Genomic DNA, 27,793 nt, shown 5'->3' with positions numbered 1-27,793 from the left:
CAAGCATTAAGGGTAAGCCCGTGTGTGCAGGGGCAGGTCGTAGATTAGTCAGAGAGGAATGAAGCACAGGGAGGAAGGGGTACGGCGGTAGGGGGTGGTGTAGGTAAAGTAGAAGGATTACGAATCCAGGGATGACGAGGTCCCCGTCTCATTCAAAGGATTAGAGAAAATGGCGAGATTGCGGAGGACGGATGGATGGATGGACGGACCGAGTGACGCGGGATTCAATTTCGTCTCTGTTAGTCGGGGCTCCGAAACCGAAAGGGTCCAGCCGACTACCTAGATTTCAGTTATTATACGCAACGGCACGAGAGAGATAGAGAGAGTGAGAGAGAAGGGGAGAGAGAGAGAGAGAGATTCCTCCGCCACGCATAGATGGGTATAATATGGGTTTAATCTGGTACCGAGACGCTGACGTTATACCGCGCAGGGGGTTGAATGACGACGAGGAAGTGAAACTTCTATGCAGGACCATTCGCCGTTCGTTCGTTTTATTTTACAGAAAATTAAGCTACCTCGTACGTGTGTACGTTGAACCTACACCAGCCCGCAGTAACGGAAGTTTACGGGAACTCGGATACAATTGCGATTCTGCGGCAGTAATTTCACCGAGCAAATATTAAACCCCAAGTGGTAACATTCGCTTTTACTACAAGTCGTGCCTCAAACTCGAACTTCGCAGTGAACAAGCATCCAAACGGTGATTCCTTCGGCGAAGAATTGAAAAAGACAGACCTGTTCTTCGGTCTAAGTGAACGTGAAGTTTTTTGGAACGCGGAATTTGGACGGTGCGCCGTCATAATCCATGGCCTAAGGACAAAGTTATCGGTCCCGATGTTATTCGCGAAGAAAATGGTTTCCCCGGAAGATATAGCTAAGCCGATAATCTCGGGAAATGAAGGAACTCCACCGGCAGGGTCAATACTTGCTTCTCTTCAGACCTCGGAGGTGCATCCAGCAAGCAGCTATTTTTACAACAGAGTTTTGTGCTCCACCTTGGCTTATTCTTTCTCGTTTCGAATCGAGCAGCTAATTCCGCTCACGTTTCCTAGCCCCGGTAATTATTTTCCGCAGGGTTCGAGAATGGGGGTTGAAAAAACAAAAGAGAGAAGTAAACGAGGAGAAAGAAAGTACGGAACAAGAGACACCCTCTCGAAAGGAATAAGAAAAAATAAGTAAATAAATAAAAAAAAAAAAAAAAACTACCGACAAGGATACACAGAGGCAGTTAAAATTTAGAACCTGTACCGCGTTCCAGTTAATCCAACCACCACGTTGAGCCACTAGAAAAGTTTGAGACAAACGATGCAGGTGCATTCCGGGTTAATGAGGTAGTCGGAGAATTGTCTGCAATTGTTGAACATTGAATTTTGTTCGAAGAGGTGTAAGGTGTAGCTCCAAAAACTTGTGACGAATAGTGAGAAAAAAATATATCGTAAAACCTGAAGAGAGGTCGCTACCAATTATTGTAATATTTTTCATTCATTTTTATATCTACACCTTAAGGACTTATCATTGTATATGTTAGTTTATTTTTTTCGTATCGCGGTCGAATTAATCATTGTTCATAAAAGTCAGTACCAAAAACGAAACAGGGAGATTCGAGGTGATGCGATACTCCTATTTCGGTAACAAAAACTGTTATCCAAATCTCTCCGAGAAAATTAATGTTTCGGATAAAAGACGAGAACAGCCAACTGCGGAATTGTTGGGCCCAGTTTGCTATTGATTGGTGAACGATTGATTGGACCACAATACAAAAAAAAAAAAATTTAAATAAAACTAATATATAATATAGAAGTCCGTAAGGTGGATAAGGACCTCTAAATATTTTCCTACCTCTACCAGGTTGGACGATATTTTTTTTTTCTCAGTATTTGTCACAAAGTTTTCGAGTGGTACCTAATAAAAAAAAAAAGAAGTAATAGAATTAACCATCGTAGCGTACGTCGAATTGCGAAGAGTTAATAGAGAGTTCCCGTGTATCTGAAGTAAAAACAAGGAAAGTTCGGTGGAATTCGTCACTTCAATCATGGTAACGAGTCACGTTGAGACCACCACACCATTGCATCGGCTTTGAGAGACGCGTCCCGAATGAACGCGATACAATTCTCCGACGCTGTTCTGTCGAGACGAAAATTCTGAGGGGCTCAAGCCGTCGGGCAATGGCGATTCCAATTTTCCGGATGTTTGGAGGATTCACGTCTGGGTAACTTGGCGGACCTCCTCGGAACCCCCGGTCGGCTTTCGTCTACCGAATTTTCAACCGCTAGTCGCCTGATTCGTCTGCATACGCAAAATCTCCCGTTCGGCTTTTCCGAGCACCTCCGTGTCTTTTTCTCACTATTATGCAGCCTCTTTTGCCACCTTAGATACGAACTGAAGCAGTTTATATCTCAATTTGTTGTTCAATTCTCGTCTCATATTGAGCAAACTTCATTTCAAAACGCACCGCTGTCCAGTTGCGAAAATTCGTTTCGGATGATTCGAAGAGAAAGATTTCAAGTTATGCCACCTCAAACTTATCACGTAAAAACGAAAGGTGCCTTGTGTTCGAAAAGTCATTATTCAAAAGCAAACAAGTTGAAATTGTTTGGAGAATCATGAAATCATTTTCGCAAATAGATACGAAACTTTTTTTTTTCTTTCATTATTGTTTTCTTCTCTGATTCCGGGCATATGTATATAAATGTCGTTGTTTGGTTAGGTTAGTTTGTCTGCTTGGTCCGTAGCGGCGCCATAGCGTATGGGAGTAAATAAATCATCCCGTAAGTGCGTGCGTTATACGTATGTACCTAAGCCTAGAATGTAATTGGTATCCTCTCATGATGTGGGAGCGCGGATATGTATTTGGACAAGTAATCGATTTATCCCAAACCGTCGAGCGGAGAGTGAGAAATATGTGAAAAACAAAGAAAAAGAGAGAGAGAGAGAGAGAGTGAGAGAGAAAACGAAGATATGTGCGGAGGATAAACGAGATCGAAGCATTGTATACATTTTCATATCCAACTGAGCCTGACAATACGTTATAAATTGTTACTCCCTAGCAGCCTTTATTTATGTATATCCACAACCTCTATACATGTATTTTGTACGATAATTTATTACACTCATTGTCAGTCGAGAGCGTTGTGAGACAGATACCGAAATATAAAAAAAAAAAATTATAAGAAGCCTCGATCCATCCGCTTCAACCGATCTCTCCCGAAATGCGATAACTATAAACGCGAGAATTGCTGATTGCGGAAAATATTCTCAGACTTAAATGAATCGCGAGAACTGATATAATTACTGTTCATAGATTTTGGCTGTTCGAGATGATCCGTACAGGTGGTGGTGATCCAAGGGAGTGTGAGGTGCTTCAAGGATTCCGAATGAATTCTCCAGGTACATTCTGCAGCACGTTCTATCAGCTCCAAGATTACGCAATCCGTAGAGTTTTGTTTCGCTAAATTAAATCAGAGATGATATCCACTTCTACATGCTCTCGCGGGGTTTATTGTACCGGTATCGGTGGCTGGGCGAAGAGGGTGCGGAGCGAAAGAGAGAGAGAGAGAGAGATAGAGAGAGAGAGAGAGAGAGAGAGAGAGAGAGAGAGAGAGAGAGAGAGAGAGAGAGAGAGAGAGAGAGAAGGCTACACACACTTTCGTGCAATTGCCTAAGCAATTGTCACCTCTTCACTGATAAACCATCCGCTCGCGATATCTCTCCTCCACTTTATCGTTCACCAGGTTAAACCATTTGCGAAATTGAGCCATTCTCGCGCAGCGGTTGACTAACGGTTTTCCAATCATTTTCGAATGAAGGTAAAATACAAACATCGAGTCTTTGCAGCGTCGAGTAATAAGAGTGTAAAAGAGAAAGAGAGAGAGAGTGAAACCTGTAGACCAAAAGAATTTCGACAAGTATAAATTGTTTCTCGAGGTCGAGAGTATAGATAATGTGATTTAAAATTCGCGGATTCAGATGGATTAAATCTGTTATAAATTTACTAATAACGACGATGTAACGTCAATATTCAAGGAACGGGTTTCAACACCGAGCCGTGAGAATAGCATGAATAGAAATTTTGAACATAGGGTAAACAACGACCCCTTTATCAGAGTTGAAAATTTCCGTCGAAGTTGTAAAACCCACGAAACTGGTGGAAAGGTGTTAAGCCGGGCTGACCCCTGAGGGTGAGAGTTGGGATTCGGCTAAACCGTATCGCCAGCTGAAACATCTAATCAAGGAGGAGGTAGGAAAACTGGGAGACAAGTTGTATAATTATATTGCACACGGGGTGTGCGAACATAGCTTTATACATGAATAACGCCGAACCCCAGCGATACGGTTTAATTTTCCCATAGCGTAGCGTACAACGCATCGTGTAAAGTGTGTAGCGGAATGCAGAAGGGCGAACAAACGCACGCGTTTTGCGGATATATAAAACGTAGTCCGCATTCCTCCGGCTCTTTCGTCCAGGACGCAGCGGTACGTACGCATATTCCTAGTTTACGCTCGACTCGGTTCACCGTACATATATTGTGGGAAACGGGACGACCCTTTGCTCGTCACGTACCCGCAGGGGATGTTCTCGTGTTATCAAAAGAACGAATCGGAGGACGAAAATCAGAGCCAATGATATGTATGTACGTACACCGATTGTGAGAGAAATTTTTAGTTCCGATTACCGCTCAGCCCTTGACTATTTTCATTTTTTACCACAATCGAAAAATATTGTTCTGGGTAGAAAATGAAAATTAGTTTTCTAGCGTGCCTCGTTTTTCGTAATTCCAACAATATTCAAACAGTTTTTTTAACGATACCTCTTTTACTCAATTTTTCTAGTTACTGTAACAAATGAAATTTTTCTCAGTGTACGTTACGCCAGACCCCGATATTGGCGTAATCGAGTTTTTTAAAGATCGTTGGTAAATCGTTGGTAAAAATTCTTAACCAAAAATGTAACGTTGGTTAAATATTTCAAAATCGAGATTTTTCAAGTTTTCAATGGGGTCCGTCAACCCCCCACTTACTCAAAAGGTGATTAGAAAATCACGGATTTTCCTTAGAATCGTAGGTAAGAATTCGTAAGCGAATAAAAAAGCAAAATAATCGTTCTCGTTGAATAATATTTCGCAAATCAGGCTGCCAAATCTGGATCTTGGAATCTTTATCCATTCAAGTTTCGAACGGTTAGCGAATCGTTGATAAAGATTCGTGAATCGTATTTTGTCGATCGTAAAGTTTCGTGAATAGAATCACGAGTTTGGAAAGGAATTCAAATTTCTATAAGTAACATGCCTATCAATGACGTCGACTCTTCGATCATTCAACGGATACAGCACCGTATACATATAGAGAAAAGTCTGTCGATCTGTCCGAGTGATTTTGACAAACTTACGCGATAAATTTGAACACGTTGAGTGAAAAATCTGAAACTGATGGGACTTAACAGCCGCGTGACATAGTTTTGAAAGAACAATTAGATAAAAAAAAAAAAACAAAGATTCCTGAGAAACGAAGAGGTTATAAGTGAAAAAAAAAAAAAATATATTCATATTGAAAAAAACATAATCGTTCATTTCGCAAATGTGATAAAGAAAAAATGTAGGTTCGTCGGATAAACATTGAAAACTAATTTTCGCTGAAATCTGAAGTTGAAATGGAACGGGACACGGTAATTACTCATGCCTGTAATTTGATTATAAAATCCAATAAGTTTCAAATTTTTTCATCCATCCGTTTCCGAGATCATCGCCGGAGTTTCTCGGACAGATCGACATTTTGCTGAAAACCTGCTTTCTGCGTTTCAGAGCTTCGAAAACGTGAAGATTAGTTGAAATTAGAAAAAGTGTTTTCGACATCTTTATATAATCACCGAAAGTGATGAAAAGCTGAAAATAAAAAAAAAATAAAAAAGGAAAAGAATTGAAATGGAACAAAAATCGTTTACAGTGAGGATACGATAAATTCTGAACGGTGATGAGCGGATAAAAAAAAAAAAAAAAAAAAACCAAAAACTCTCAATTGTCGAGGGATTTAACCGACAAAATCGACTACTGGCTGTTAATTTCTTATAAATGTATGGAAATTTAGTGAAACGAGATAAAAAGCGTGCTGTGGCAGGAAATTCGGAACACTCAGTACGCGTTGTGTGAAGAAAGAAAAAAAAAAAAATCAAATTACGCGTACAGAGCACAATTTCCGTTGTCGCGTAGTTTGCACAATGTATTGTCGCATATTTGTTGCGCAGTCGTTATTTTTCGGTACATATTGTAAAATCAACGAATCGCATTGTATACTTACGAGGTATAATGAATCGCGGATGTTATAACGCTGAAAGAAATCCGATAGAGATTTTCGAGTGAATATTGCGAATTGTTCAATTTCGCGAATCGTACGAGTATCGACGTACAGTGGTTACCGAATTTCGAATATATGTATAGGTACTCACTTATATTTGCGAGCCTATTGTGCGGAGGCACGCGTTAATGGGAATTTCGCTACGCCCGAGTTTCGCCCATTATATGCGAAATTATGCGGACCATTTGACCACCTGGGGACTCTGGAACCCACCGATAAATGGCGAACACGGGATCCGGGCGAATTCTATTTTCCGATACACCAGCGGCTGCTTGCTCGATTGTATCGCTACGACGAAATCGATTTAAACCGAATTATAACAAGAACGCGAAATTAAAATCCTTTTGAACAACGCGTGCGATACTGGCCCATGATCCATAAAGAATATTGCCAAAATCTAGTGCGAAATACCTTTTCGTTTTTACTTCATGTTTCCGCCGCAAGAAGAAGGTCGAAAATATTTTCGGGTAATTGGCAAAAATTCAAACGAATCGTTATTTCTTAAGCTTATTGTTGTTATTATTATTTCTTAAGAGCTCTAAACTTTGAACTTCAAATTGGCGAAGTTCAAGTTTCATTTACAATCGTTCTAATTGGTGACGAAAAATTTTCGTGATCGGGCATTAGGTACGACGATCAATTCCGAGCAGGAAACTTTGAAAAATTAGAACCATTCGGAGCTCCGGCTCTTAAAAATTGATCGAATGATTCTGTATTCCACAAAGTTCATTCCGCATTCCGATCACTCGAAATTTTAACCCACGCTATGTCTGTTCCACCTTTCTGTCCATCTCTGCGAAACGATTTTCCCAACGACTTTGAATTCTAATCGCGTAGACCCGGCCGAATACGTGACGTATTCGGCATCAGCAGGCTTGGTTTTGACCTCAACCTGAACAAGAAGTCCGTGCCATGTGAAACGCTGATCACGAATCGGAAGGCAATTATTAGCGAAGGAATAGCTGACCTTGATTTCCGCCAAATGGAGGAAGACGAGAAGTGGAAAAAAAAAGTAAATACCAAAGAGCTAGAAGAAGACGAAGAACTTATAATTATCGAATATATTTCTGCGGTGCCAGAACCCCAGAAGTGAGATCAAAGTATCAATTTATACGGTATCGAGGTGATAACTTTTCGCCGTTTCCAATTCTTTATACGAAATTCACAGCATGGATGAAAAATTTGTAGAAACGTAGAGAAGTGGCGATCCAAAAACTGCGGAATAATTTTCCTCCGACTTTGGTCAACCCCCTTATGATGGCCACTTTTGCGGAAAAAAAAGTTCCCTGACCTTTCTCTGACTTTATCTGACCAGTTGTTCAATTTTCTCTGACTAAAGTTCTTATTTCCTTCGTTAGTGCTACGAATCTTCAATTAAAATACCCCCAATTCTTCATTTCGTCTCAATGTAAATTCACAAGGAAATTGAACAATGTTAGAAAAAATTACATGAAAACACATCCAAATGACGAAACCCGATTCTCAGATTTTTGTCAGATTGTTACGTCAACTCTAACCCCTCCCACCAAGAGAGTGGATTTCCCCATTAAAAATATACGTGTTTCGGCTACATGAATTTTTCGTTTTGTTTCCATGATTGACTGCCAAATTTTTTTTTTCTTTTACGTTTCCCAATTTTTCCCTGACTGTGACCACCTTGCCCCGGTCCAGTAATTTGACCATTCTGCAACGACGTAGTCTCGAGATCTTTTCTCGTCGAAAACGTTTCTTCACTCGTTTCGATGATAGAAGACTGGTTTGTGGAAAATGGTACTTCAGGTTAAATTTACACACACGGACAAGCGATGGCGCGAAAGAAAAGTGATAACTCGAAGGATGAGAATGCGAATGGGAATCGGTTTACTTTGTATTTCGTTCCTTGCCTCATAGTTCCGCCTAATTGCTTGCCGGCACGTGTCTCCTGGGAATTTCATGGAGCTTGCAACGCAGGCAGGCAGACAGACAGACAGACAGACGGACAGACAGACAGACAGACAGACAGACGGACGGACGGTTGAACAATTGCTCTCCATCCCTTGAGGAAAGTTTCTTACCCGCTTGAGGATCGTCACCGAATTTCCCAACGTTAGACTAGAGAGACGTTACGTAGCGTTGGATATTTCATCGAGTTCTCCAAAGCGTCGCTGTTGATATACACGGGGAATGGGTGATACGCCAAACTTCGGGATGAAAAAAGAAATTCGGAATTTGCGATCAGGGTTGATGCGGTGAGCGATTGTAAAGCGGATTGGAAAATTATGCGTGACCAAAGTGGTGCGCCGTGAAAAGAGAGCAAAGGGCGAGTCAATTCAGGAGGAATGTTTCCGTACCGTCGTAACTCGTTTATGTGCTCGCATACACGACGGCAGGTGTGAATACATACGCGGTATACAAAGAGATACGAATGCGATATGATAAAATACGAAGCGAAGTGTATTGGACAGGGGTGGAGGAAAAACTTATCAATTCTTGGGACAAGAGCATCGGGGTGACGGCGATACTTGAACGCGGGGTACAGGTATTGAAAACTTGGGATTTACGCCGAGTTCCCTGCACGGAATTTTCCCCCCCCCCCCCCCTATCAAGATTTTTACGGGCATGCAGCGCGGGCACGATCCTGTCACGATGTGCGGCTGCATGCATGCATGCATACGTGGCTTACGAGCTTTACGAGGCGGTATAACTCGCGAGCACGCCGTATAAGCTGAAGCTTCGAAATACGTCTATCCGGCGCATAGCCGCGGCCAATTGCAATCGCTCATTCGCGAGAAGGTGAAACGCGCCCGGGAGGATACAGAATAATAAGTAAGCCGTACGTGGGGCGAAGGAAATTTTATCGGGTTGTCCACAAATTGTATGGAAAAGAAATTCCATGACATTTCCTAGTTTTTCAATACCTAAGACCCAGTTTTCTCTGACATTTTGCCACACTGAGAGATATTTTTACTTCGGATTACCGCTCAGTCCTCGACTATTTTCATTTTTTACCACAATCGAAAAATATAGCTCTAGGTAGAGAGTGAAAATTAGTTTTCTAGCTGTTACCGGAAAGTCTGGTATCCGTTACTATTCCTTCTCATTACGATCACTGTTACTATATTTTCTTGTAGCTGCTGCGAAAAATTTAATGCTTGTGCAACGATAAATTGATGTTAAAGCCTTGTTTGACGAAAAAAGTAGAGTAAACGTCAAAAATTGATTTTGCGTTGCAATTACCAAAAAAGGATCGACGATAGCGCAAAATGGTTAGGCGTACGTCGTTTTTCCTAATTCCAACAATATTCAAACAGTTTTTTTTCAACGACACCTGTTGTAATAAATTTTTCTAGTTATTATAACAAATGAAATTTGTCTCATCACCGTTCTGGTAAGCTACAAAAGTCCAAATAGTTCAGCTCATTAACTCTATATTCGTTTCAAATTCAATTCTAATCCGAGAAAAATATAATTTACAAAAAAAATCAAGCTAGAAAAATGATTTCTAATCTCCATGATAGAAAACTGACATCGTCAGTTTTTTCCACGACCAAATCAAAGATCCCCTGACATTTACAGGTTTTCCATTTGCGTGGCCACCCTGTTTCATATAACAAGCGAAATAATCCTGCGGATCGCTGAATGGGGGAGAATTTCGGGAACCTTTCAAAGTCCGGGATAATCTGTCGGGTCGCGGACCGGTTATAGGCTTCGTCATTAGAAACCGCAGCGACGGGATTGAAAACTGATGGAAACGTGAAAACTCATCCCGGCGTTTGCGAAGAGGGAAACATCTTTCTTACTACGTTGATTGACGGGAGACACGAGAGATGGGACAAGAGACAGGGACTCCACGACAGATTGTTATGGATAATAACCCAGCTCGGCTTCGTCGTAATCGATTTGTTTAAAGAAACACTTAACCTTCGTCTCCCTTCCACTTTGTCTGTCGATGATGAATCGACACATTTTCGTTTCACTCTCTATCTCTCTCTATCTCTATCCCTCCGATTTTCGTATAAAAATATTGAAGCTTTTCGGTGGGCGTTTTCAGATCCTCCGATAACGATGAAACGGTAATTTCATGAATTCTCCTGCCACGAAAAGAGGGATAGACGGTAATAACAACAATAAATACCAGCCACTCGAGTGTGAGAGAATAACAGAACGAGAAGAAGAAGAAAAAGAAAAAGTGAGGATGAAAAATATCGTCAAGCTGGAAAGATGGTGGAGCTTATTGGCGACGTGGAGCGGCATCGATTCTCAGGACGGCTGCCACAGCCACCGTAGTCCCTGAGAAATGAGGAAAGTTTGCACTAGGCTCGAATACCACGTTGTTACCTGGAGAAAGGAAACGCGGTCCGCAGTAGCAATTTTATTATTTTCTTTCTTACCTTTTTTCTTCTTTCTTCCTGTTTTTCCTTTTATATTATTATTATCATTATTATTATTATTATTGTTATTATTATTATTATTTAATTATTCTCCCCTCGTCTCGACAAGGTAGTTCCAACACCTAACCTAGTCTCACCGGCTGTTTGCACAGTCTGGTCTAGAGGAAGTGTTCCGGGTTCTCTTCTGGCCGCTTGCCAATTTCTCAGGCAAGCACGACGATGTAGTTTTTTTTTTTTTTTTTTTTTTGTTACTTCCCAATTTTAATCAACTTTTTTTCCTCCACTCCGAGTCAATTATTCTCTACTTTTCACTGCTGCCTGTCGACAAGTGCATAAAGAGCATCATCTCGCATAACGGCTGGGCAACCAGACACTATTCATCATGTATTATACACTTTTCAGCAAAGCAAGTCGATCAACGGATATACGAGAAGGGCTTCGAGAACACCCCTCGGAAAGACGAATAAACTCCTCGCCGCTTCAGTTGCAGCCATCACGTTGAGCTTTTTCAGCTTTTTGAGCTTTCTCGGGCACTTCGGGACATTAAATATTAACACGCCAAGCGTCCGGTTCCCGTCCCTGTAGTTTCATTCGCGTGATTTTTACTCCCCAAGCGTCTGCAACTGTCTTATTCACGGGAGATGATCTCCTCCTCAAGGCACAAAAGAGAGGCGCGTGACACTCGAGACCCTACGCGCAATTCCGTGACCAAGTACCCACCGACGAGATCATTTTGTACCTACGAGAGTGGGTATATAATATATCCGTAGCATCTTTGCCAGCTAAACTCATAAACTAAAAAAATGCTGTTTCACACGGAATGCAGACTAATAACACGGCAGTGATGAATGGAAACGGCGGAGTTCATCTTTGGACCGAAGGAAGCAAGGTGAAGAACGCACAGGACAATTAAGGATGTATATATGATAAAAAAAAAAAAAAAAAATAATGTGTTTAATCAAAAACATATGAAAGTTGAGCAGGACAACTGAAACTGCGGATCAAGCTGAATCTGATTAATGAAATACCACGTGATCCAGACAAAAACGTTTCAACGCTGAATTCGAATTGTGAACACCTTGTTATCAACACGGTTATAGAAAAATCACAATATTCTTTCCATTATTTTTTCACCAGCAAAATCGTACTGAGAAATAAAATCATAACTCACTGTATTTGCAATATTTTGAGCTGAAAATTGACTGAGTAACTCTCGAGGCACAGATATTAAAGAAAAAACAAAAATAAATAAACATTCGAGATACTGCGCGATACATAAAAAGGCATTTATTTGAGTGAGTAAAGTTGACTTTTCAGCATGAGAATAAATTCACGTTTTTTTTAACGATATTTCATTATTTATTTTGCTTGAAATCAGATTAGTTTGAATGTTTTTCGTACGGGATTTACGGTGAAGATGTTGTGTGGCCATTTTGACCACGGTGTGGAACTTAAAGGAGTCGACGATCATTAACTTTTTTTGTAAGTCAGCTAATATAAATGAGAGATTTATAGTACGCATTGCATACCTACCCACAACTATTTCAGAGAATTATCAAGAGAGATACGGAAGTATCGGAAAAAGAATTTATTTATTCAAGAATACTTCATCAGGCAGCCGCTCCGCGCTAAGCTCGGTACGAAGAATGACGTCAGAAGAATGCATTTTTAGTGAGAGAAATTTATAAGCCGGAGGAAGACTCAAGTGAAATATACGAAGGTCGAGGTACGGTATACATATACGTAGAGAAACGACGGTGGTGCTCTTTTATTCCACTTTCCGTATAATGGATAATCTGCATAAAACGGGAGAACGCTTTTTGCCACTGAATCTCGACTGATACTCCTCGACTGAATAAATGAAAGAGGAGAAGGAGGAGGAATAAGGAGAACGGATAACCGTGGCGGCGCTTATCTGCCACTCCGAAAAGAGATAACAAAGTCCGTCAAATATCGCTGCCCGCACGAACGTTTTACAAATGATCCCGTCTACTCTTCATCCGCATCGGTGATCAGGCAAAGTTTGTTGGACAATTTGACGACGTACCGGATATACACACGCGTCAACGTTTGCGGGGAAAAATAATGAACAAAGTTTCATCCTACCATCCGCGAGAGGGAAACGACGCGACGCGACGACGGTAGGGAGAGGAGAACCAGGTCGAGAACTTTACTATAGGCTGCGCGGATGTACAGAATTCTCTGATGAAACGGTCAAGGGTCCTTATTCCCGACCTCAAATCCATCCCACGCCCGGCTCAACCGCGGTGCAAACAGTTTTCCCCGACACAGTGTATAAGCTATGGTCGCCTCGTCGACCCTTTTTTTTTTCTTACCTCATCACACACACCCGGTCGTTGATCTCTCTCTCTTTCTCTCTCGAGTAATTTTTTCCACTTGTTATACCCGGGGCGTCTCGTTGACCAAGGGTGTCGAAGACGTACCTCGGTTAACGAACACTTCAAGTGCGGACAAAGACGCTACCGACGGTGAATGGAGACAAGAACGCGATGGCCAGTGAACGGGAATTCTCATTGACTGGACGATGCTCGCTGCTTCAACCTCGCCTTACCGTCACTCTTCGTCCACTTAACGGTCGGCCACTTCTACGTCGATTTGTCGAAAACCTGACACGCGGTAGATACGCTCCCCACTAATTTTAAACACAGCGAAATTTTTGGCGCCGTATTACGGAACGGTAACACGGTGTCCGGTGAAAAATCCATAACGAATTCAAGGACGTTCGGAAAAAATAAAAATACACGAATTCGTGAATTCTCCGCAGAGGGTAGAGGTCACTGTACATAATCGACGCGATGTACGAGATACATTAAGTTACTTCTACTACCACCTGTTAATAGGAAAGAACGAAGGACACGATTCGATGTGGAAATCCATTTTTTTTTTAAACATTTACTCAGTGAGCACAAATGAATGTGTCGTCCGTGGCAAAGCTTGAAAATAGAATGTTTCCAGGACACAAGAAAAATTCAAGGACTTCCAGGACCATCGGACAACATGGATGATATAATCATCGCGTACGATGGCAATGGTCCGTGGAATTTGTTGAGGTGCGAATTAGAGAGTTATGCGGTCGATGGGTGTTACACCGTGATGCGGAGATACGACGTACCTACGGTGCGCAGGTTCGTTCTCCTCGACGACTCGATCCGTATCGGGAATCCCGGAGTCGCTCTGGAGCGACACTCAATTATACGGTGAGAACGCTGCACCCGCGATCAAGAGATACGAATTCTCCTCTCCCTTCGTACACCTGAGGACCAGCCAGAGTGGATACGGCGTTTGCAGTCCCAGCGAAGCGTTATCGGGATCCTTGGAAACGCGAAACTCGGCAGCAGAAGGCGATAGATCAACAGTTTCCGTTGAACCGCTAATAACCGGGATAATCAGCGGGTTTCAGGGAACGATCTGCGCCAGATCACCGCCACGAGATTACCTTGACAACTCCTCTCGGATGGTCGGACGATTAATTACCACAATTCCCAGCGTGCTCAACATTGTCGCCGATGATCGTAGCACGCGCGATCGATAAACTGGGAAGGACCTTCTTCTCAAGTTCGCCACATTGTATCGAGGCTTGGCGAACTCGTCCTGCCTGCGGCCCGGGGTAAAGGATCTCCGAGATGCAAATTTACGCGTGGTGGACGGCCATTTTTCTGCCAGCCTTGAAGACTCTTCGCTCTGCAAACGCTGTTTCGCAACAGGGTCGTAAATCGAATGTCGAACAAATTATACCCACGATTTTACCCCCGCACGGGATCAAAGGTTCGGACACAGAGCTTTGGTCGCGGTCAGTTTTTGGGGGAGAGAATTTCGCTGATAGCAGCGATATAGTCACCAGATTTCGAACGCGTCGACGATTCTCTGCAAATTGGCAATCGCGATATTTCCAGCAAAAAAAGAAACGTGAAAACCCGATATAAAACCTGAATTTAAATGACAACGAAAAGGAATGATCAATCCGGCAGAGGTGCGAACTACTTTGATTTCCTCTGCAGAGGAATCGGAAAGCTTGATGCATTTACGTTGAAAACACAGTTACCGGTGATAGAAAAATGATTAGATTGTTGTCGCTGCTGCATCTTGCTCTCTGTCTCTCTCTGTCTCTCTCTCTCTCTCTCTCTCTCTCTCTCTCTCTCTTTCGAACGTGATTTTCTCTCTAATCCTCCAGAGAGTGGCTCTGCGGGAGAATTTATATTTCGTTCGCGTCAATTTTATTTCTCATTTTCCACAACGGTCCCTTCGGCAAGCCTCTCGAGTCTCGAGTGACCAACTCCTTTGTACGGTCGAGATAAGAACGCGGAGTGTAGGGAATTGATTTTACACGTCATAGTTCGTTGCACAATAAGCGGAAGAGGTAATCCTGTTCGTAGAATTCGAAAAAGCAGTTCGCCTCTGTAATATGACAAATTTGAAGAGAGTAGAAAAAGGCAATCTCAAGAGACGGTAGCCGAGTTTCTTCTCATCTTCCGTAAAATCGCTGCTGATTGGCTGACTGTCTGGATTCGAGGCGTAAACAACACCGTTCACGAATCCGTGAAAACGACGAAACGGTGAACGGGAAGAGTAAGAACGAGTTTTGGCTCATTTTGTTCTCCCCTGAAGACGACGCGACGTTACAACGCGCAGAATTACGTTCGGAGAGCGTAGCTGGTGCGAAGCCGTAAAATCTATACTCTTGTGATTTTCCGGTAGTACGAACGCCAACTAAAAGTTTAATTGGAATTGAATCCGTGCCGGTAGTGCTCGTGGCGTGCTGCTGGCCTGATGCCGGCGGATCTTGAGAATAATCTTCCGCCGTAGGGAGCAGCAGGCAGGCAGCAACACCACCACCACCGGCAGCAGCGGCAGAGTTTCCCTCCGTCTCATACTGCTGAAGCACCGGGGAGAACCTGGCGAACGAACACCTCCACCACCTAACAGCGTTGGAAAGACGACGGAATCTGAAAATAGACCGGAGCCGAACGAACAAGGGAGAGAATATCGAGAACTCACGGCTTACCAATTATCTCTTGGATTTCCAACTCCCAACTCCCAGTTACCATCGCCCCCTTTCACTTACGATTTCGAAGAAGGTGGAGAGCACCATCTTCTCGAAGAAGTTACGAAGCTCGTTTCTTACCGTCGCTCACCTCATGAATTCTCGTTGTTTCTTCCTTTTTTTTTCTTCTTCTTCTTACTCCTCCTTGAGAACAGGAAATGATCGTTTTGGTTCGAGAAACTTGAGGGGTTATTCCTCAAAGACCGAGAACATCGCGACAACGAATTTGAAACCCTTGACCGAAATTCGTACAGTTCCAAGTTTTTACCCTTGTAATTCGGACTGGCAACATATAGCGTGAATCCCTTCGGCATTTTTGCCTTGTAAAACCATTCCGTAACGTTGAAGTACATAGGCATCTCGCGAGCTTGCAGGAGACTCGGAAGGATTACTAGAGGAGGTGGAAAACCTCCTGGCAAGTTGTAAGCGACGGAAAGAATAGATCGAAAAACGGATAGGGTGTTCGAGTTTGTTCGAGTGGCTCGAGTAAGGTTTAAGAGCTTCGAAAGAAGCAAAGTATCGACGCCCCTCTCGGCTGCTTTCCTCGGATCTTTGGGGAAAGGGAGTTTGGCGGAAGGGGAAAGGCAACGAGCGGAACCGGGCGAGAGGAAATACAGGGAAGACGACGGGGCCGCTGCACTTAGTTCGGGATTTAGTTGGCGAGATTTATGTTTAGGTCAGGTGGTGCGCAGACCCTCTCACCCGGGTGCCAGCGGCTCGGTGCCCCGATTTACAGTTCGCGGAGGCGAGCGTCCGTGACCGATGGGTGCTGCCCGTTTCCTTCCCGAAAAGGACCAGGGCCTCCGGAAGACGCCGGTTGCTGGATGCCGAGCCGATCACTCCCGCCCTCGCTCACGTCAAACTTCCGGATATAATCCTCGCTGGTTGATTTATTCACGCGAGAGCGGCAAATCCGGTTCGATTCAATTCCTGTCTGCGGGCTGTGGGTGGGAAAATGATAACAATTTATGCTCGACCAGGGTGAGTGGAGGGATTTTTTACAACGATGAGACCAAACGATCCGAGAAAAACGAAACTTTGGCCCAGGTGCAGTCAAGGACCTTTCCATGACATTTCAAGGTTGCTCAAGAACAGTTTTCAGGACTTTAAAAGGACAAGAAAAATTCAAAAATAGTTTCCAGGACTTTGGAAGTACATGCACGATTCAAGGACATTTCCAGGATAACTGGAGACCACTTAAGTAGCAGTAGTACCATTGGAACATACCTAATCAGAAGTCGGGGATGAATTCTGCTGGGAGTAAAGTTGAAGTTAATTGGTACATCGTCTGGACGAGCCCGTAGAAATGTTTGGTTGGCGGGGACAAGGTGCTATTCAGACGAACCCCTGTGTATTGCAAGGTGGATATTTCACCTCAGCAGAATACTTAGGTACCCGGTGTCACATACCTGTGCAGAGCGATTATCCATCCAATAGTTTAATGCGCATGTGCCACAACTAGAAAGCAGTTGCTTGACAGGGTGACCAACCGTCATAAATCTGGAATACAGTTCGGCGCGTTTTATGTGCCCTGAAAAATTTTACAAGCTGTCGATGTTGAAGGAAGACAACTACCACCCAATAAACACACACCAGTATAAATTTCGTATATGAAACGTCGAAGTCGTTTAATAATGGTATAAGTATAAAATTCAACCGTATCACATATACTGTAATATTTCGGATGGATATTATTCGTATGATTACTCTGTTTATTATGCGTATTTCATTATACAGAAGTTTAAAATACGTATTATTATAGCAAAAGCAACGTATAGTATATTTGTTCATTATTCGTACGAAAATCGTTTAAAACTTATATGTTTAACGATGTTGGTACTCCATCTTTCAACGTTTTATCAGAATCGTTTCATTTGAATTTACAAATTACGAGCTATTAACGTTCACGAAATTCGTTTATGATTTTGGTAATCACAACATATAATATTCATTCATGACACAACTGCCAGCAACTTTAATTAGACGTTTATCATACTTCCTATTCACCATTGCACAGCAGTATATTGATTGTTTTATGAACGTATATCTTCGACTATTATAATGTACGTTTTATTGGTATTTCTGATCTACGCGTGATAGACGTTTATGAAATTCATTTTCAATCTTGGTGTCTACAACATCTATATATATATATATTAGGGTGTGTCGAAAATGAACTTTTTTTTTTTCTTCGCTCCTACCACTCAAAACTTTAGGTTTTGACATTAAAGAGGTCCTCGTTCAAGGAGGGCGCTGTAGCTTGAAGTTTAGAAGTCGCTCAACGAGGATTTAGGTTTCCCATCTAATTAACACGTAAAAAATATTGTTTTTCGTTCAAAATGATGTCAGGCAACCATAAAATTGGCGATGTCTGTATTTCTTGGCTTATTTGAAAGCATGACTCATCCCCTAAACGATGATAGGTCGTTTTTCGACTTACCTTGTTCCAATTTTTTTTTACGCCACTTTTCGACCACAATAGTCACTTTTTCAAGTTTACAAAGTCTCCAAGGTATCAATGAGTCCAAAATGAATTGCTACAAGTATTGATTCTTGATTCGAATATAAATAACCAATTCTAAAAATTGGTAAATTCCGTATCTTCAATTTTATTCAAAAAACCATGTTTATTTTGAGAAATTTTGTATGTTTCACTAATTTTTGGAATTGGTTATTTATATTCGAATCAAGAATCAATACTTGTAGCAATTCATTTTGAACTCATTGATACATTGGAGACTTTGTAAACTTGAAAAAGTGACTATTGTGGTCGAAAAGTGGCGTAAAAAAAATTGGTACAAGGTAAGTCGAAAAACGACCTATCATCGTTTAGGGGATGAGTCATGCTTTCAAATAAGCCAAGAAGCACAGAAATCGCCAATTTTTTGGATGCCTGACATCATTTTGAACGAAAAACAATATTTTTTACGTGTTAATTAGATGGGAAACCTAAATCCTCGTTGAGCGACTTCTAAACTTCAAGCTACAGCGCCCTCCTTGAACGAGGACCTCTTTAATGTCAAAACCTAAAGTTTTGAGTGGTAGGAGCGAAGAAAAAAAAAAGTTCATTTTCGACACACCCTAATATATATATATATATATATATATATATATATATATATTGTACATTCATCATACAACTACCAGCAACCCCAATTAAGCGCTTAATTATTGCGGTTTTCCACTATTGCACAGAAATATATTCATCGTTTGATGAACGTATTTTTTCAACGATTATTGTTCACGTTTTACTGCTACTTGTGATCTACGTTCAATAACCGTTTATGAAATTTATTCAATATCGGACTATTTTCAAGATACATTGAATTGTATAATATGTATATTTGATCAAATGGGTTCATACTTGTTTTACTTCAACACGATTGAGGAAAATTCAACGTTGAGTACAATATTCAGATTATGAACGCACTTTTAGTATTCATGTATGCGGAACCGCCTGATGCCAAGCGGTGGCCAAATCAGTTGATTATCTTATAATTAGTTTCCGAAAAATGGACTTTAATTACCCGTTATTTTGATGCCAATATTATGTGGTAACTAAAGCTGAACACTGATCTTGTATTCATTTACCGGTGCATGGAACATAGATATAACCAATAAAAGGAAGAGAATAAAGAAGTGTCCGAAACGTGAATAATTTCGTACCAAGAATAATAATTTATTGTACATTTTTATAATTATTTCACAATATTGGTTATCATATTATAATATATTAAATCTCATTATTTGGCACGAATTACGTCAAGACTTCAATATCTTGTATGAGTACTTGCTAAAACAAGCGTTCATCATATCCTGTCGCATTTTTAACGTCGTTTGTACGTTTATTTTTCGCGCTATTTTATCGGAGTTCTGTGCGTTATACATTGTGTCACTACTGATATATTATTCTCCTGCTCTGGTGCGTCAGCGTCGGTAACGCTGCAAGCTAGAGTAAGAGCGCAATAATTATATGTAGAGACAGAACTTATCCCATGGACCGCGCATTCATACAGTAAGTGTAAGTATAGCGAGTGGTAAGACAAGGACAGCTCGGAATAACACGGGCATATATGGCAAAGTTGATTCCCTTTTGGGCACGATCTCTCTGTCGCTCTTGCGTCTCCTCTATCTTTGTCTTTGTCTGGGAGCCTATATTCATCCCCACCCTTGCAACTGGCCTCAGGCGCTGGTTATGGCGTTATTCGTCAACCGAATGCGGAGGTGCTCGGATCGATCGGTGATCGTGTAGCAAAAAAGGTGAGAAGCTATTGTTAATCTGCGGCCTAGACGGAAGAAGCAAATTCGTCATTAAATAACGCTGGTAAGTACAACTACATATTTTTCCAAATATGGTGGTATTTTGTCTTAATACATCGAGCATTCTTGGTTGAAAAAATAATGTGTTTTGCAACTCAAATTCTGTCTCTTCTGTATTTTTTTCTTTCCTTTCTTTTCTTTCTTCAAAAGAAACTATGTGTAATGTTCTGCGTCTTTTTCTCTAAACCAAACGATGTACCATAAAAATATGGAATAGTTTATTGTTTATTATATAACGTTCATGAATATTTTTGAACTGTTTTTAAACGTTATTTATATGTGTTAAGTTTACTATGATACGTATATTATAGGTTAATTATATTAGTTCTTGTCGAATTTGAGGAAAACTTCATGTTAATAATCATCCCATGTGATCATGCGGTTATTAGTAACTTTTGCTCTGTATTGTTTGAAATCGGTTTCGTGTTTATTATTTTTTTAGATACCGTTTCAACATATCTATAACATACATATGAACTCGTAGCATCTTCCAAAGTAACAAAGTATAGTAATACAGCCACGTAAATATTTCTGTGCCATCGAAATCACAGAAATATTATTTTGACAATATTTTTTATTTTCTTTTCCCTTCAATTGAAAATAACAATTATTATCCATCAGAAGAAGACGGTCATGTTAGACAATAGAGACAATAGAGAAGATCCGTAGCAATAAAGCTTTTTCACCAGTTAGTGCAACAACTTATATAGAGGTTTATTAAAAATTATGTATTTTGATCCAAAATTCTGTTTTGTGTATATTTTCTTGGATTTGGGCTGAATAAATATTAAAAAGGGATTTGCACCTGAATAATTTTGTAAACACTGGTAAAAATAGTGGTCATCTACCCATCAAACGTATATAATACGCAGGAAATTCGTAACAAGTAATTTTATTCCATTGGATTTGACTTTGATCTTTACCGATAAACGTATAGTATACTCATGATTTACGTTCAGTAGTAGGCGTCATGATATACTATTCGAAAAGTATTAGAATATAAGCAGGACATCGGCCCAGAATTGGTTCAACGTTAAACTACGATCTTGTTTAATTTGTAGTAACAATAAATAGCGATACATAGAACTATAAGTACTATAGAATAATAATATTAGTAACAGTACTATCTAGTCCTGAAATATATCACGATTCCTACTACTGAACGTAAATCATGAGTATACTATGCGTTTATCGGTAAATGTCAGAGTCAAATCCAATAGAATGAAACTACTCATTACCTGCGTATTATATACGTTCGATGGGTAGCTGACCACGTTTTTTATTCGTGTTTACAAAATTGTTCGGCTACAAATGCCTTTTTAATATTTATTTAGCCCAAATCCAAGAAAATATACACGAAACAGCATTTTTGATCAAATTACTTAATTTTCAATAAAATTTTATATAAATTGTTGCGCTAACTCGTGTAAAAGCTTTATTGCTATGAATCTTCTGTATTGACTCACGTACTACGTTCATTAGGTTCATTTAACTTTTAGTTTTCAGAGTGGTGTGCGGATATTTACGACAAATAAGGCAAGCACGTTAAAGCGTACATCATTTCTTGTCTGGTGTGTATTATTATTTAGTTTTATAACATGCCTCATGATTTAAAAGTTCTGAGTAAACGACATTTGCGTCGCAAAACAGCTATAAATACTCGTAAAGTATTACTGAGTATTGCAGGCAATAATTGTGCACTCGAGCACCTTACGAAATCACAATTAAAAGATGCTAGTCATGAACATGTGTCTTGTATCGGAGAATATGTGCACTCTATAGATAGCGATTATGATGTTGATCATATCCATCAAAGTAATGAACAGAATGAAGAAAACTCTAATTCGAACCGCGATAATAAAGATTTCAAAGACATCGAAAGTGACATAGATAGCATCAAAGCTACGTTGTACAGTTCTGAAGATAATTCAAGTTCCGTCAGCGATGAAGTGCATTTAGATGATGAAACGAACTTTGTTGAAAATTTGCGCGACTGGGCATCTTCAAATAACATCACACATAACGCGATCGATCAATTGCTAGCATTATTGAAACCAGCACATCCTATCTTACCCTTAAGTGCTAGGACTCTACTTCACACGTCACGACGTATTGAAACGTTAAATTTAGACAACGGAGAAATGTGTTATTTCGGTTTGGAGAAATGCTTGAGACAAAAACTCGAGTCAGGTCTCAAAAAAGGACTGTCACCTGAACATACGTTGCGAGTTGATTTTAATATTGATGGGATTCCCGTTTATAAAAGTAGCGGAACATCATTTTGGCCAATTTTGGGACGCAGTATTTCAATGATCGATGATAGCCCATTTGTAATTGGTGTTTATTATGGTACGGGTAAACCGATGCCACTATCTTCATATTTACGAGATTTAATTAAAGAAACGTCACGTTTAAGCACCAATGGTTTTGAGTTTAATGGCACCAAATACTTTGTCAGAGTTGGTTTATTCGCGTGTGACGCGCCCGCGAGATCTATGTTGAAAATGTGTTTAGGACATTCGGGTAAGGATGCTTGCGAGAGGTGTAAGATTCGCGCAGTTCATCTCAACCGTAAACTGTGTTATCCATGTGACACCGAATTCCAGAAGCGAAAAGATAGTGATTTTGTTGCACCTAGTGAAAACGATCGTCACGTTAAAGGACGTTCGCCTCTTTTAGATCTTTACGTGGGACTAGTCTCCCAATTTCCTTTAGATCCCATGCATTTAATCTACCTGGGAATTTTGAAGAGGTTGCTCCTTAAATACTGGGTCGAGGGTTCACGTGATTGCAAATTGTCTAAGGATATTTTGTTAGAAATTGAACGTATAATGAAACTATTGGCGCGATATGTTCCGGCAGAGTTTCCTCGAAAGCCCCGTGGATTTTTGGATTTGCATCGATGGAAAGCGACAGAATTTAGATTTTTCTTGTTATATTCCGGCCCTGTTGTAATGCGGGATGTGCTAGATCGAAAAAAGTACAAACATTTTTTATTATTGTCTGCCGCCGTGTATATTCTATCGAATACAGCCTTGTTCTCGCGTTTTCGAAACATCGCGCAAGATATGATCGAAAAATTCGTTACTCAAGGTGCTAAGATATACGGACAAAACTTTGTCGTATATAATGTACATTCGCTGCTGCATGTCATAGACGACGTAGAACGATTTGGCCCATTAGAAGAATACAGTTGCTTTGTGTATGAAAATCATTTGGGCCATTTGAAACGACTTATTCGATCGAAACGCTTGCCGCTGCAGCAGCTGAGTAATCGACTTGAAGAACTAAGTTCTATTCGTAAAACTAATTGTCAGGAAAAATTTATTCCTAAACCCAAATTTATTGGAAATTCTCGTGAATGTCAGGCTCTGGAAACGAAAAAATTCAAAATATCAATAAAAAGGCCGGATAATGTAGTAGCTTGTGGGACAGAAATATTAGTGATCAAATCAATCCTTTTCATTGCCGGAGAATATAGAATTATAGGTACTCCGTTCAAGTACAAGCGAGACCTTTATCAGAAACCTATTAAATCTTCCAAACTAGGGATTTTTTTCGTAAGAAGTTTCAACGTAGCGAAATCTTATCGCGTCGATGATATATTACATAAATTCGTCTGTCTTCCATTTAAAGATGGTTTCGCAGTAACTCCGATACTACACGAAATGAAATAAAATTTTTATTTTTTGTTAAACATCTCAACGAAACGAGCTCTCGACAAAAAACAGATGATGAACCTACGATTCTCGGCAATGTGTACGAGGAAGAGGGATTCGTTCAAGACATGTATAGTATGTCTATGTCTACCTCGCACACATTCCCGAGAATCGTAGGTTCATTATCTCTTTTATATTAAAAGTTTGCTTCAATTGAGATGTTTAGCAAAAAATAACATTATCGTATACCTATTACCATATACCGTATATGCCGAGTCTAATTTACCTAGTAGTCCAATATACCCAACTCTACCATATGTTCATAACATCACTTTTGAGCTGATTTATTATAGTTTTGTACGTCACATTGACGTTCAAGTATTGGTTAGACATGCGTTCCCAAAATCTTCATAATGTTTCATGATCGATTCATCTTTTAACTTATATACTACCTTGCATATTCCTATGTTGATGTCCTAATTAAAAACTTTTAAACTGGCACTTTTTGCTCAGAGTGGAATAAAAGTGCTTGAATTTTGATCAAATATAAATTTATACACCAGACTAGAGAATATGATACATTTAACGATGTTTTTACTCAGTCGTGCTGCAGAACTATGTATGCGGTGATTGAATTCTTGGTTGGCGAAGATAGAGAATGCGCATTGGTACCAGTTCTTTGGCTGGTCGAAAACAACACCCAATGTTACTGGCCACGGACAAAAACTGAAGATCATTTTACAAAACTTGTAAAATCAAAGGCTGCCTATGAAAAAACATGGCCAAAGTTTGCCATTCACAAAGTACTGCATACCGGAGGTGATTATTGGAACGTAGAACTTTTTTTTACAATTGTATACGGATTGAATGTTTCAATCATATTAATTTTCACTTGGATAAGAGTTACGACGATATATTTTGATCATATTGTACATTTGTGATTAATTTTGCTAATCAATGAGCATTCGGTATTGATTGATATTCCTTGATTAACTAACAGATGACTACCACGACACCGAAGCAACGATGGCGCGCCTACTGGAGCTGGGCACGTCCGATGAATCCGGAATAATTCGCAACATCGCTAAAAAATCCACTGTAATACCTCAGCAAGATATTACCAATGACGTGGACGAGAATGAAGCTACGAACAGTGATGATGTCGAACCTGAGCCGCAAAAGAAAAAACGTAAACACAAAACCGACAAGAAGAAGGCTAAAAATCGACACGTTAGTAACAAAAAAAAAAAAACGAAGCGTTCTCGTGAAAGTTCAAGTAGTTTAGGTTACACCTCTTCAGCTGACGAGAATTTGCCACCGTCCGAAGTCGATGAATCGACTTCTAACCGTAATAAGAATACTCGCTACATTAACTCAGCCAAAGGATCTACCAAAAATCAGACACCAAAGAAAAACTTGGCCCACAAGATCGTACAGCACCAGTATAATGATAATTCCCATGAGTCACCGAATCAGTTGTCTGGATATGAAACATCAAATAGAAACATTTCTAGTAGGATCATCAGGTCTACCACGCAATATGACTTATCAAGATCCTTTTCACAACTTGAACCTTCAACCCCGACCACATCACGCGAACAGAATACCTTTGAAGAAAAAACTCTGCAGTATTTAGAACACATTAAATCCTACACTGAACAAAACCATCTGCTACTACGTAAAATCTTCTCAAAACAGAAGGAAGTCAGCATCGACGTAACAAAGAAACCAGCCGAATTCCCAAAACTTCCTCTTAACTCCATGGAAGACTTCTCCAACCTCGAAAATATCCTGAAATCCGAAGAGCATCGAACTTATTTAGTGAGTAGACCTTGCAATCATATTCAAAATATGTATGTCATGACATACGGATAGGTACTAATACCGAGCGTATTCTTCAATGAGGGCCAACCCCCTCCCTAGCGCAAACCAACACAGGCACATGAGGCTCGGCCGGGAGGGGATAGAATGCCAGTGGCCATGTTAGTCTCCACTCGACCGAACTTCACGTACGCGTCATGTGCCTGAGTTGGCTTAGCACTAGGGAGGGGGTTGTCTCTCATTGAAGAATACGCTCGGTATGTGTTGACTGCAAAGGAATAATGAAAATTACTACAGGCATACAGAATTGCGGTTCGTAACGTTTTAACCCTCTCGGACCGTATGTTGCTTCTACGCAACACGCACTTTGAGGCTTCATAAAACTGTATCGGTCGCAAGGTCAGGGTTCTAACTGCATAGTTCCATTAAGCAAGGTCAGATGGCCTTATAGATACTCCTAAACCCTGAGGTAAACTGCTTTCACCCATCGAAATATCAATATGGTGAGAGATTTTCATTCAACATGAAATCGGTCTCGGTCTGATCGAGAGGGTTAACGTTAAAAAATGCTGAAAAAATATTAGGAATCGACAATCTCCAACTAGTCAAAATTGTTATCGATGTTGATAACAGTAAGAATATTTTGAATTCAATTCGACATTCATTCATTTTAGTATTTTGTTGCAGACCGGGAAACTGGCTTCTATTGGAGGGACAAGCGGTCGCCAATGTGTGTTGGCTATAATGAGGTCACTACTCACAAACGAATTAGCGATGCAATTCAATTGGGCAGGGAGGGACAAAGTCTCATTTCAAAAGACATTGACAATGGAAACTGTTTACGGTAATGAATAATTCATGAAATTTTCGAGAAACAGTTATTACTTGGATTTATCGTGTGAAAACAATATTATTCACACATTATTATTCAAATTATGCAAACTGTTAACTTTTTTCCCAATATATTCGAGATTCATCACAATTTACATTGAAATTATTCCTTATCAGTTATCAATATCGTGATATTGTACCTTCCTTTTGATGTATTTTTTCTCAGAGGCTGTGAAACAAACCTTTCTTGGCAAGAAGGAAATTGGTGATGCAACCGAAACCAGTGTTTCGTGTGCCGTGAAAGACTGGTTAAAACTAGCTCGATCACGGCATACCTATGTACGAAAGAAGGGCTAAGAAACTGTGGTAAACGTCAACTAATTTTAAAAACAGTCATATAAAAGTACAAATCATACAGGCATATAAATATTTCTGATATAAGTGTAATATTCTTAGCGTTTTCTGTTAGTTGTAACTACCGTGAAGACGAAAGTATAGTGTAGGTTGAGCTGTGTCTATGAGCTACAAGATGTACCTTTTTTTTTGATAAATGAGTATTTATAGATATAAGATATTTGTGTAACGTTCTAACAAAGATATAATAAAATCGATTCACATATATAAACTAAATTCGTACGCTTTCTAACTCAACCCAGACTTGTTTCTAGCTAACGTGAAATGATCTTCCTCTATAGCAGTGTACTATATACGCTTTCAATTACACATCCAAGATACGTTATGTATTCAAGTCTAGAGGTCCAATTAAAAACGTTTTTTAACACTGTATAATATTCGTTTAGACATAAATAATGAAAGATTAAAGCGTCATTAACAGAAAACATTTTGTCACGTTAGTTAAACGGACATTGTCAACACATTTTAATAGAAAAAATTTCCTTCATAATTTGAGTTTTAAAACGTACTTGCGAAACGTCTCTTAGTAGTCATCAATATCCAAATATTAGACGATTACCATAAATATTAAAATAACGGATTTTCGATACGTTTTATCAACAAATTGAGATACGATTTATAAATGTTTGGTTTCAAACGTATAAAATTTGCATATGAACAACTATCGTAAGACGTCCACCAAAAACGTTTAATAAACCGAAATCACGGCGGACATTCTTCGCAATAAAATACGTAGGTGCTGCACGTTTATTCTACAGAATAAAACGTTCTTTTTTGACGAATTTCATACGCTTTATATACTGGCATTGTTTATTGGGCAGCGTCAACTGTGAAAATCTTTGTCAGATTACATTCACGACGATTGATCGCCCTGTCAAAGAAATGCTCTCGAATTGTACCGCGTCCGCATCAAACTCTATCGGAGGAAGAAAAATTCTGTCGATAGTTAATCGCTTTGTATACTACTG

At 40.1% G+C, this 27,793-nt stretch overlaps 2 protein-coding genes across 7 annotated transcripts in view; one reads left to right on the top strand and one right to left on the bottom strand.

Moving 5' to 3' along the window:
• LOC107226208 (transmembrane protein 132E) overlaps nt 1-27,793 on the bottom strand; it is a 205,665-nt gene that overhangs the window by 73,587 nt on the left and 104,285 nt on the right. The gene's annotated exons all lie outside the window — the stretch shown is intronic.
• On the top strand, nt 19,482-27,041 carry LOC124293813. 5 transcript variants are annotated; one of them, XM_046736187.1, is made up of 6 exons: nt 19,482-20,104; nt 21,600-21,671; nt 24,362-24,578; nt 24,760-25,580; nt 26,255-26,424; nt 26,638-27,041. In XM_046736187.1, the coding sequence occupies exons 3-6, from the start codon at nt 24,377-24,379 to the stop codon at nt 26,678-26,680; spliced, it is 1,236 nt and encodes a 411-aa protein (XP_046592143.1). In that variant the 5' UTR covers nt 19,482-20,104; nt 21,600-21,671; nt 24,362-24,376; the 3' UTR covers nt 26,681-27,041. The 5 variants fall into 5 exon arrangements, 4 of the variants coding, with proteins under 4 accessions (XP_046592143.1, XP_046592140.1, XP_046592141.1 ...); XM_046736184.1 differs by having other exon boundaries at nt 19,497-20,104; nt 26,268-26,424; XM_046736185.1 differs by lacking the exon at nt 21,600-21,671 and having other exon boundaries at nt 19,497-20,104; nt 26,268-26,424.

Source organism: Neodiprion lecontei, chromosome 4 (assembly GCF_021901455.1).
Source record: "Neodiprion lecontei isolate iyNeoLeco1 chromosome 4, iyNeoLeco1.1, whole genome shotgun sequence".
NCBI lineage: Eukaryota > Metazoa > Arthropoda > Insecta > Hymenoptera > Diprionidae > Neodiprion > Neodiprion lecontei.
Note: the sequence above shows the minus strand (reverse complement) of the source record. Positions and strands in the feature narration are given on the sequence as shown.